The sequence below is a fragment of the Aythya fuligula genome, chromosome 1 (assembly GCF_009819795.1).
Source record: "Aythya fuligula isolate bAytFul2 chromosome 1, bAytFul2.pri, whole genome shotgun sequence".
Taxonomy (NCBI): Eukaryota; Metazoa; Chordata; class Aves; order Anseriformes; family Anatidae; genus Aythya; species Aythya fuligula.
Window position 1 is genome coordinate 150,364,753 of NC_045559.1, and position 12,698 is coordinate 150,377,450.

Genomic DNA, 12,698 nt, shown 5'->3' on the forward strand with positions numbered 1-12,698 from the left:
TGGATTGATTGGCAATGGATGAGAATTTCTTCCCTCACCCACTGTGGCTAGTTTCTACAGCTCTTTTACTAAGTACTTCCTTTCAGTGTCTTAATTTAGTGCTTTCCCGTTTTTCCCTTGGCACTGGCCTTTTCCGGCTGAGAACCTGATGCTGTCTACATGCTGATGAATCGTGGCTGTTCTGAGTGGAAGTGACTTGGAAAGATTGGCTGGTTTACTCATTTTCTTCTATGGAACACCCCATAACAGTAGCAGAAGAAAATATTCCCTACAATGCACACAATTTCTTCTAGTCATGCCTTGGGGTGTGTACCTGTCTTACTGATACTGGATTTTGTTAATCACAGGTGTGTACAGGAGATAAAAGATGTCTTTCTGTGTTGATACAGAGAAGAGTTATAGCTGGTGTTTAAGCTGAAACCTTAAAGCAGATTTTTGCTGCAAATTTAAATTTTAAGGGAAACTAGGTGCTGAGGATTAGGTAGGGAAGAGATTATGCTCTGGGGGAAAGAAAGAATATATCATATCACTGCTACAAGGATTCTGGCTGCATTTCCTTTAAAGCCAAGGTTGCACTCAAGCCAGAAACCATAAATTTCTGTGGAATTTCGGAGTGGGACTGAAGCAGAAAAATAACATCACCCCCGTTTATATGTCTGTGGAGATTAAGGAGGATGTTACACTTGACCACATGCTACAATGTGTGATGGTTGTGGATGGACTGCAGCCCATTCTATACCCATATTTACAAATCTGGTTTATCACTAATATTTGTAAATTTAATTTTTAATTCAGGTGAGGCAACATTTTTTTATCAGTTCTCTCAATGTATTCTAGTTTTGGCATGTAAATGTTAAAAACACAGTTGTAAACATTAGGTACCTTTCCAGGCTTTTTCCCCCAAACCTCCTTTTGCATATGTTTGAATTTAAACAACCTGGATTCACTTACTCTAATATGAGAGTCATGATTCAGATCTGCATTATGGGCTTCATTTCAAAAACATTAGTTCTCTTTTGCAGTCAAACTGTACGACATTAAATAACATATCAGAAATAGTTGCATCAAGGGAATTTTGTTCTATTCCATCCATGTCCTGCTGAGTTGATGACTCTGAAGTGTAGGTATCAATCAAAAGCACACAAATATCTCAGCACTGGTTGTGATATAATATTGTGTGCGGATGGGGAGAGAGAGAGAAGAGTTGTACAAGCCCCTATAAGTATTTGGGATCATTCTTCAAGTTATTATTTAAAATACACTTTTATCTGACATTTAGCCTTGCAAATAGTAAGTTTATGGAAGTGATGAGTATGCGTACTGCCTTCCATACAAGACATTATTGCCTGTGATCAATTATATTCTAATACAACCATCACTGCTGGTTGCAATCAAAACAACTTCTTTTTTTATGAAACAATGAAGTTTTTGTAATTCAAACTGTTTTATGTTCTCTTTCGATCTGGACAGAAAATGAAGCTAAATTCAGGTTGTGATCTTAAACACACCATCTTAAACAGACAGAAACCTGTCCAAGATATTTTTTGCTAGTTTGTGCATGCTATGTGCCTTTTATTCTTGACCTTACTGTGAATCTCATGAATGTACATGAATAATGGAATTGCTATTTTATTAATATTACCAGTCATATCACTGCTAATTAGAATGCCAGTTAAGTGCTAATATTTGCAAGAGCACTGATTCACATTTCCTTTTGCCTAAATTTAGTCAGAAGTTGGTTTTTATTGTTATTGTTTTATCAGTTCTTAACCTGAAAATATTTTATAAGAAGTGGGAGCTGTTTTTCCTTAATTTTTATGCACAATCCCTTCTTTCCTTCACATGAATATCTTTTTTGTTTGTTTGTTTGTTTGTTTTGTTTTTGTACAAGCAGTAATACTCACATCATTGTGTCTTTGAGAAGGTCAAAGATGAGAGACAAGAATTATAGCTAAAAGTTTTGCTTTTACATGTTGGCATCCTGACTGCACTCTCAATGATTCTTTAACCAGCAGGATCATTCCTGTTTCTTTTCTGCACGATATCAAGTCCTGTGTTTGTTTACTTATGTATTTAGGAATTGTATTAGGAATCTTCCAGAGAAAATAAATAACACTAACTCTGAAAAGACAATATTGGTGTTCTCCAACTGTTAAGAGTATATTGAGAAAAATTTCTGTCTTAAGAGCATGAAATATGTGTACACAGAATTCTGAGCATTTGCTGCTTTCATGGGGTGCCTGTAGGATTGGCAGGTTCAGCTATTACTGCTTTCTATTTTGAAGCTTTGTTAGTAATGTTGCTGCAAAGTTCATAGTATGGCAGCTAGTCTCCTGCAGTCTTCCTCTTCCTTGGTATCTTACTCAGCCAGTTTGCATATAGAAAATTCTGCCAACTTTTCTTGTTCTTGCTACTATGTTTAAAAATTAAATCTCTATTAGGGGATTTTAGGTACAGATCAGCAACGTCTTCTCAATATACAGGGAAAGCTTTATGAATTTCTCTTTTATCAAGACAGTATCTAACCATATGTTGTTGAGTTTTCTGCCAGTTGAAGAGGAACTCTTGGACAAGATGATTTTGAACGGTAACATTTTGGCCAGCTTAAGAATTGGAAAAAAATAGTGCTATGGATAGGAAGTCTTGAGTAGATCTTTTATTCTTTTATATAAACATTTGTCAAATAGCCATTCTGCAAGACAACAGCCTAACTAATCTAATTCAGTGTGCAACAAGTCAGATAAACGTTGATTTAGGTATTTTCCAGTACTCCTAAGCAGGTGAAGCCTCCATATCTCCTGATTTTTATTGCATGACAGTGCCTTTTACCCTTCTACAATGCAGCAACTGCTGTCTAGGATCTCATCATTCCACACCTCAATTACTCCAGTGTCCTCCCCTCCTGCACTGACAAATGCAGTACCACCCCCGCTGTTTCAGTTCAGAAGCCTGCCACAAAGTTCATTTTCCAGCTTCATTATTTTAACTGTATTTCTCTTCTCTGAGTGCCTTCTCCTCATTAAACACAGACTGCTTCTCTTTAATTTTAAGGCCCTTCTTCATGAGTCATTTCCAACCTTATTATCCACTATCAAAATGTCGCTTCCTCCTTTTGGTTCCTGTGTCACTAGCCTCTAACACCCCCAAAATACCTTTGTGCTTACTCTGTGCTGCTTTTCTCACCTTGCAGAAGTTTCCCATAAGCATCTGCAGAACTAGTGTTGTCTTTTCTCCAGCCTCTCTTTAGAACTCATTTGTCATCATTCTTAGCAAAAATGTTTGATAACCAGCTACTAGTATGCTGAGATCATTGTTGGAGTGTTTTGTTTCTTTATACCTTCTGTCATTCTGTATTTGAATGGTAACATGTTTGCATCAGGCAGACTCTGCTTGGTCTGTACTTCTAAAGCATCGATGCCCGGTTTCATCACCTGGACTTCTAAATGCAAATAATAAGTATGATTAAAACAGGATTAAAACTGGTATTGAGTTCTGAAATGGATTGGTAATCAGGTCTTTCTACTGTACATGATTAGACTGGCTGTTCCTCACCTGGCAGTTTCTTTGAGTTTGTCTTACTGTTGTGTTTTCTGCTTAGCACCATAGAGTAGCTCGTTCAGCCTGCAGCAGTGCATTTGCTGCCTGGTGGGATGAGCAGGTCCCATTGTGCCCATCTCCAGGGGAATCCACTGCCTCCTTATGTGCTGCTGCCTACAATTCAAGAGGCTGACTGCTAGGTATATCATTTCTGTGAGCTGTAACTAGAATGATACCGTCATTTCCTATATTTCAATAAATAGAACAAATCTAAAGAGGTTTGAAGGTTCAGGAGCAGACAGCAGGCAACTTTTCTAGCAGGCCCTGTCCATGGGGATTCTTTCATGCCTTTCAACAACTGAGGTAGAGCCATGGCCTTATGTTATCCCTCATGGTGTGCAGTGAAAGGCTACATTTTGGACAGTCCTGCCAGTTCATTACTGGTTGACTTACTGAATACAGATATAGTTTAAAATTGCAGGAGGAGTTCATATAATTGTTAAACAATATCTAGAAGTTATATGGCTAGCTCATGCTTTTACTTTGCAATGTTATGGTTCACAACACAGGTGTCTTGTTCAGAGCTGTATAATTATTCTTTCTGAGTGCTGTAACAGAAAACTATATGTTGTGGGTTTTTTTGTTTGTTTTGTTTTGTTTTTAGTGAAAAACAGTCACTACAAATGACTATTGCAGTATTAAAGCTAGCTAAATTGAACAGATGAAATAGTGAAAGACTGGCAAGTGGAAGTTACAATGCATAAGCATTACTTGGCAGGGAATTCATCTCACTGGTCATATGAACAGCCTCACAGCAATCCCTGTTTTTTATCCACAGCATGGGTAACCTGAGCTCCTTTTTTTCCAGCATTCCTAAGTTTAAGAGGTGGATAAAGTGGCTTTACAAAAATAAAAAAGTGTTTTGTTCTTAAATGAAAACAGATTCTGACGTCAGCACATATCTCCGTGAGCTAAGGCTCTGCTATCATGATGTAATGCTACAATGAGGAGTTTTGGCAACACTGGTGGTAGCCCCAAAACTAAGGTCTCCTCAGTGGCAGAACTTTTTGATCCCAAAAGGGGAACTCACAACCTATGTGTTATGATACTTATTAACTCTACAACTACTAGGAGAATTATAATCTCCAAATAAGACTCACACCAAGCAAAAGCTTAATGGGAATCTAGCAAAAATATTCAAGTGACAATTCTTCCCAGCAAGGTGCAATTTAATACATCTTTCACTTCCATAGGACCCAGGAAGCTGTAACTGATTGCAGTTTACAGCCAAAGCCCTCTCCTGGGGTTTTGGAAATTGGCAGCTGGCATGTACTTTATTTTTCAAATGTTGCTTTGACAGAAGAAAACCACATTTTATGTAAGACTACAGGTTAAATCTGAGTACTGACCTTGGAAAATAAATCCTGAGCATAAGTTCGTGTTTGCAAGTCATATCCGGTTTTGCAATTCATTGATTTTGTAATACAAAATGTAAAGATTGTCCTGTGATCAAAACCCAAAAAGTCATTTTTGCAGGGAAGATCTACATGATTCATGTCACTCGGATGCAGATTTAGATTCCTTCTGTCTGAATACAGATAGCCAGGTAGCCTAGGGGAGTTCTCTCATTGAGTTTTTCTTATAAAATGTCATCATACTGTTTTCCCTCTAACAGTGACTTCAGATAAAGTGGGCTTAGTTGATTTTTTTTTTTTTTAAGGGAGTGCAGTTAGCCCGTGATAGTCATTTTCTGAGAGTTCCTACTGGGTTGAGGCTTAGCTCTACAGAGCTAGACTTAGCCCAGGTACATGCAAAAAGCATCATTTTAGGTGCCAGGGCTGCTTTACTGGAGAAAATACGTGTGTAAGCAGTTTTTTCAGCCACCTGAGACGGTGTCTACAGCAAGGCTTTAGAAGTCAGAAATATTCAAACCAAAGGAAAAGCCCATTTCAGAAGTCGCTTCTGAAAGTCTCAGAGGAATTGGTGGCTGTATTTCAGTATAGTCATCATCAGGTGCTTAATTTTCACTCATGAATACCCTCTTTCCACTTCACTGAAGCTATTAGCATCATGCTTTAATCTAGCATATATTTAAGTGAATTTTTGATTGAGAGTTTATCCCAAGCATAACTGCATCCTAATAGACTAGATGAATGCAAACCGTGACCAAAACTGATGTACTACCAGTTCATCTGGAGTACTAGCTGCAATAATTTGGGGCAGAACACTGTCACACTGACATTCAGCTTTGGTTCTTCCTTCAAATAATAATAATAAAAAAGTATCATCAGACTATTACTTTGATTTTTATAACTATGAAATAGTAATGATGCCAGTTTGTCCAGTCTATCAGCCTAAATCCAGGAGTATATAAGTAACTGTATTGATACAATCCTTTTTTATTATTATTATTTGGTAAAATAAAATACCCAAAGTCTCCTATGCTGTGCAGTGCTAGAGACACTACAGAACATGCTAAATAATGGAGTTGAGCAAAGAACTGGGCTTAATTCAAACATGGAATATGGTTTTCACAGAATTTTGTTTAAGTGTCCTAATGGATATTGTTTGGGGAATAAATAAATAAATAAATAAATACTAATCATAGACAGTCAACCAGTAAGGAGGAATAGAGAAGGACAAATAGCTTTTGTTTATAGCAAAAAGTGACTGTTGGCTAAGAAGTAGTGTTTATGGTAATTGAGCTTTTACAAGGAAATAAAATGTAGTGGGGAGCACAGGGGGTAGCTTTTGCAGCGAAGCAGGTAATGAGGAGATCTGTGTAGTCAATTCCTGATTAGCATCTGCTGTTTCAACAGCTGAGGAACATGACTTGCATGTAAATGCCTGTGCTAGGGTGTAGCAGGTATTCCCTCTAGCATGTCACCCAACCTGCTGGTTTTGAGTCTCCTTGAGCCCTATCGTGATTTGAAATCAGCAGAGGGGAAAGGAGAGTAACACAACCATCAGCTGCCTTGGAACAGGGGGAGAAAAAAAAACAACAAACGTGGCAAAGGAGAAACTGCTGTTACGAAATTTCCTCTCGTGGGTTTTGGGTGCCTCTAGTACAGATTGTATTTGCATTTCTGCATATGTACATAAATACATCTGTACACATAGGTGGTAAAGAAGTGGTGGTGCAAAATTAATTTATATAATTTATATTAATAGTGTTAAATGAGTATTGCAAGGAGCCAGTAGCAGAAAGAGAGAAGTAGAGAAAGAAAGAAAAGATACTGTGATGAAGAAGAGAATATATATTATATTTCCAGAATTTTATTTCTTAGGAAAGATAACTGAAAGTAATATAAATAAATAAAACTAAGAATTAAAAAAAATAATAATTTAAAAAAGGAGGATTTACGGCTAAGAACTTTTCCACCTTCTCCTTTTATGATGGGATTATCATCCAGTCCACAGCCTTCAACATACATGACCAAAGATTGAAAATCTTTGTTCTATGTTCACAGAGAATCCCATTTTCTCATGATAAAAAGTGTAAATGAAGTTTAATGGTACATTAAAATATGTAATTTTATTTGTTTATTAACTTGCTTTTTTTTTCTTTTTTTTTTTTTTTTTCCCCTAAGGATGTTGGTAAACTGTCCCAATATATGTGTACATTATTTTACTATTTTTTTACTACTTGTTTTGTTTAAAGTTAAAAGAATACAGCTACTGGGCTCCAGAAGTTAGTGCTTAGGTTAACTTTAATAAAGAGTTCAGAACAACTGCTCTGTTACTGAACGTGACTTGTGGAAACACTAGCAATATTGAGATGAATGCTGAGGATGTCAATAGGAATTACATTTTTTGGTACAGAAATCTGTACATGAACACAGTGTTGTCCTGCAGTGTTACAGGCCCCAAGGCCTACTCTAGGAAATGATGCATTTTATAATATGTTGGTAACAGTGATTTTTAAGCATTAAATATTAGTTGTTGTAAACCATAGAGGGAGTTTATAGCATTTATTATACCTGCCAAGTAAGCTAAAACTGAACAATTGTTTTCTTATCAATGTTATTTTAGCACAGACTTTCTCAATCAAGATAAACAAGGATATCCTTGCAGAAAAGCAAGAAATAACTATGCCTATATTTTAAATAGTGTTTTTATGTTTGTGCTGCTTCCTCTGTATTTGAAGATATACTATCCCTGTTGCACAAACAGGGAAAGAGAGGCATCCACGAGAGGAGAAATAACTTCACCTTGAGGTCATCTAGAGGAAAACAGATCTTCTGGTCTCAAAACAGAACCTTATTATAAGTCTTATATTGAACTAATCAAGAGGTGTTCATGAGTTAACAAAACAGAAACAGCACTTCAGAGATATCATTTAACATTCTTTTCCTCCCACAGGAACTTTTTACACCGGAGTGCAAATTCAAGGAGTCTGTTTTTGAAAATTATTATGTAATCTACTCGTCCATGCTCTACAGACAACAGGAGTCCGGAAGGGCCTGGTTCTTGGGGCTGAACAAGGAGGGGCAGGTCATGAAAGGAAACAGAGTAAAGAAAACAAAACCAGCAGCTCATTTTCTACCCAAGCCATTGGAAGGTGAGGTTCAGTCCATCACTGGCAGATCTTCCTATAAATCCCAGGAAAAGAAGAGGGAATGGTTTCTAAAATACCTTTTGCAAATGTATGTGCCACATATAGGGGCCACTCCAAGTGACAGTCGCCAGGATTCATGGAGCAGATTTGTGCTTCGGCATACTGATGCTAGAAAGGACAGGTCTAAAACCATTCTTTCAAGGGATTAAGAGGTGATTTTGCAAGAAAAGAAATCTTTTGTGGAAGTGCTTTGTGCTGCCTTTAAAATATTCTCTTGCTAGCAGCAAAAATTCTTGTGAGTCTTGCAGTGAGATAATACTCTTTTCATTAATCAGAATGAATTAATGGATATTGTAGGATAGTTGGGAGTTATAACTGGAATGGATGAAATGTCAGTATTTCAAGGTAAAAACCTTCTAATACAAAACACATAGGTCTGTTTATAAAATCATAGAATCATAGAATCATAGAATATCCTGAGTTGGAAGGGACCCTTAAGGATCATCAAGTCCAACTCTCGACACCGCACAGGTCTACCCAAAAGTTCAGACCATGTGCCTAAGTTCACAGTCCAATCTCTTCTTAAATTCAGACAGGCTCGGTGCAGTGACCACTTCCCTGGGGAGCCTGTTCCAGTGTGCAACCACCCTCTCTGTGAAGAACCCCCTCCTGACGTCCAGCCTAAATTTCCCCTGCCTCAGCTTAACCCCGTTCCCGCGGGTCCTGTCACTAGTGTTAATGGAGAAAAGGTCTCCTGCCTCTTGACAACCCCTTACGAGGAAGTTGTAGACTGTGATGAGGTCTCCCCTCAGCCTCCTCTTCTCCAGGCTGAACAGGCCCAGTGACCTCAGCCGTTCCTCGTACGTCTTCCCCTCCAGGCCTTTCACCATCTTCGTAGCCCTCCTCTGGACACTTTCCAACAGTTTCATGTCCTTTTTATACTGTGGTGCCCAGAACTGCACACAGTACTCGAGGTGAGGCCGCACCAGCGCAGAGTAGAGCGGGACAATCACCTCCCTTGACCTACTAGCGATGCCGTTCTTGATGCACCCCAGGATACGATTGGCCCTCCTGGCTGCCAGGGCACACTGCTGGCTCATATTCAACTTGCTGTCTATCACGACCCCCAGATCCCTCTCTTCTAGGCTGCTCTCCAGCGTCTCATCGCCCAGTCTGTACATGCAGCCAGGGTTTCCCCGTCCCAGGTGCAGGACCCGGCACTTGCTCTTATTGAACTTCATGCGGTTGGTGATCGCCCAGCTCTCCAACCTGTCCAGATCCCTCTGCAAGGCCTTTATGCCCTCATTTGAGTCCACAACTCCTCCAAGTTTGGTGTCATCAGCAAGTTTGGTGTCATCAAAAATAAATTATACTATATTAATTAACCAGTTGATGTAATGCACATAACTTGTGTAAGCTGGTTATTAAACAAAGGTAGAAGCAAATAAGTCTTACTTACTTTACACACTAAAATGGTGTCACATGTTCCTTGGAAAACTCATTCACTTATATCTTGGAAGCAGAATTTATGATCATTTCTATTTATTCCGCAGGCCTTTTCTTACCCCTTTTGCTTTTTGTATCCTGTCCTGGCAGCACTTCAAATTTCACTAAGACCATTGCTACACACAGCCTCAGTCATTCTGAAAATTATTTCATTACTTAACATCATAAAACACACACAAGTGATGCTTTAGTTAGCAGTCTCATTTCTTTCTTTTAACATTTTAACTGAAAGTTTTGATTAATGGATCAGTTTGTTAAATGTTTTAGATTCTTTATGATGAAACTCTGAACAATCCTATGTTTTAAATTTGTCTTTGAACTCAGGCTGATGCCTTTGTGCTTCCCTTGTTTTGCAAGTTTTATGAATTTCCATAAGCTTTCTATTCTACTGACATTTTATAAGTCAACCTGTGTAAATTATAAGAACTGTAGGGGGAGATCCCAGTGCATTTTTAAAAGTAACATCCATGCATATAGATTAGGAAAAAAAAAAAAAACAACTTTTTTTTTGTAAATGTTTGGATGGTTAGATGCTCCCAAAATACCCCAAGCAAGGCATAGAAAAAATAGAAAATATATATATATATAATATACATATATATATATATATTTTTTTTTTTTTTTTACATTGCCCATGACGGTTATTAAATATTGCAGCTCTTCTATGTTATTCCTTACTTTACAGTTTCATTTCATGTTATTTGACTTAATAATTTTTGTAGGTCACAATGTTACTTCATCAAGATCTTTAGTTAACCAGAAAAGTGTCCTAAACACAGCTGTGGGGGCTCACCCTGAAGACGATCATATCCAGACTTATGTACTCTAGAGAAAACATTTAATTTCAGACTTTCAGAAGTCATAGAGGGATTTAGAGTATGGTACTGGAAATGTTAGAACAAGTATTTGATTAGTTACCAAATTTCATATTTATTATGAAACCCCACACCACCGAAGATTAAGGCCTGTACTTTGATGCTCCTGCCTCCTACTCTAATTAGCCAAGGAATGAATTGTGCTCTCTATAGCAGCACACCCAAATCATAGTGTGATGATTAATTCTTTTGACTGCTTTGATATGTCTTTTAACACTGCTCTGGTATATTATAAATAAATACTACTGAACTTAGGCATAAGTGGAAATATTACCTGATTCACTGACATGGAAAAATAAATTGAATGATCCAAGAGCATTAATCATTAAGGCAGCTTAATGCCGAAACTGTGTAATTGAACACATGTATTTTTCTCAAAGGATTTGAAGTGGTTAGATAGGTACTGAAGCCCTGAGGCAAAGTTTTAATTCATCTAAGAATTCTGTTAATAGTTAATTTGGAGTTTTCTACACTTTGTTCAGTGAAGATAAATGGATCCTGCATATGGTTTTGGTAAGGAAGAAAACCCCCAAACTTCATGTGGACTCTGCAGAATACACCTGGACACTTCTTCAGTGCAGACCTCAAGAGATTATGGCCAAGGTCCTCAGAGTTGGGAGCCAGATGTACAAATAATTTAGTACAACTGTACCCAAGCCTAGTCTTGCTATGTAGGTCTGAAAAAGGACATTTAAGTCTAGACAACTCATAACATTTTACTTCTAAAAACTCACAGAATATTTATTTAAGGGTTGTAGATATGTGTGTATATAAAAATATATGCCTGCCTCATGCAAAGACATAATGGTAGTTTTTAATTTCTGAGGCTTCTATAGTTTACTTTTAACGGGCAAGCATACAATTTCCTACCATTTTTAACACAGACATAGCAGAAGTGAGAAATATGGAGGGTCAAGCAAAGATAACACTAATGCAAAACAAGCCTCTGTCAAAGTAAATAATTTCCCTTGCATGCAAAAGAAATGTGGTGTATATTAAAATACTAGTTATTGTAGATAATTAATCTTATTTGAGTTATGTTCTTAAATGAGATACATCCTTAAGAATGTCTCTCTTTTTTTTTTTTTTTCCTTTCCTCCCCTCAGTTGCCATGTATCGAGAACCATCTTTGCATGATATTGGAGAAACAGTGCCAAAGGCTGGGGTAACTCCAAGTAAAAGCACAAGTGCATCTGCAATAATGAATGGCGGCAAACCAGTTAACAAGAGTAAGACGACATAGCCAGATCCTCACAGGTGTTGTGACTGACTGAGTCCCGAGTGCAGTTGAGCAATTTATCCTTGCCGGACTTCCCCTCTGCAGTGTCTGTGGATCAGCTCGCAGCAAGTACTTGCGCGTTGCTGTTTCTGAACTGAGTTGTCGCAAGCGGATAAATCTCAACATGTAGCTCCCCCCACAACAAGAAGACACCTGGATGAACCAGCTAAACTCAGACCATGGAATGCCCTACCAGATATTGGAATGCCTTTTTAATATCTTTTCTGTGACTGTGACACTTCATGTGAATGACATACTTCACAAGTACACTTGATACCTTGCCTGCTGACAATTACCCATAATCCCTTTTTGAGTCCAGTTTCAGCAAAATCCATGTGTTTAAGTTCTATTTTGTAGCACACAAATAATCAAGTAATTTCTAGGTAGATGCTGTAAACCTGTGCTATTATGGATTTCTCTTCTTCCCTTTTTTATAAGGCTGCTCGCTCCACTGTCTGTGACCTTTTGCAGGGATTGTGTTTCTCTATAACTTAAGTGTTGCCGGTGGCTTAGTTTTGAAAGCAATCAGGGAATCAGGAAGCCTTCAAAAATCTATTATTACAAATTATATCTATAAAGAATAGGATCGTTGTCTCTGGCTTACAATGTTGATAAATGTGAATACTCTTTAGTAACAGATACTGTGCTTCTGAGGTGGCATTATAGTGGAGGGAAGAGTGTCAAACACAACCAACAAGAAGTTTTCTGAAACACGTGTTTGGCATCCCCCTATAGTTTCTTTGTGTGTGTGTGTTTTATACATATCACAGGCTTACTGGTAATGGTAACATTTGCCTTGCCCAGCGAGCAAGACCCACTCATTTTTGGGAAAGTGGGTCCAAAGAATTTTGTAGGCCTTGTAGGCCTGAATTAAGGCTCATTTTTCATCTACTAAATCTTCATTGTTTGAAAAACAACCACCACCAGTAAACAAAAGAAGTTA

At 37.8% G+C, this 12,698-nt stretch overlaps 1 protein-coding gene across 3 annotated transcripts in view; it reads left to right on the forward strand.

The window, feature by feature from the left end:
- FGF14 (fibroblast growth factor 14) overlaps positions 1-12,327 on the forward strand; it is a 409,284-nt gene extending 396,957 nt beyond the window's left edge. For all 3 annotated transcript variants that reach the window (XM_032198638.1, XM_032198654.1, XM_032198646.1), the window contains 2 exons: positions 7,900-8,098; positions 11,583-12,327. In XM_032198638.1, the coding sequence (XP_032054529.1) occupies positions 7,900-8,098; positions 11,583-11,719 (336 nt within the window). In that variant the 3' untranslated portion in view covers positions 11,720-12,327. The remainder of the gene's footprint in view (positions 1-7,899; positions 8,099-11,582) is intronic.
- Positions 12,328-12,698: the final 371 nt, after the last annotated feature.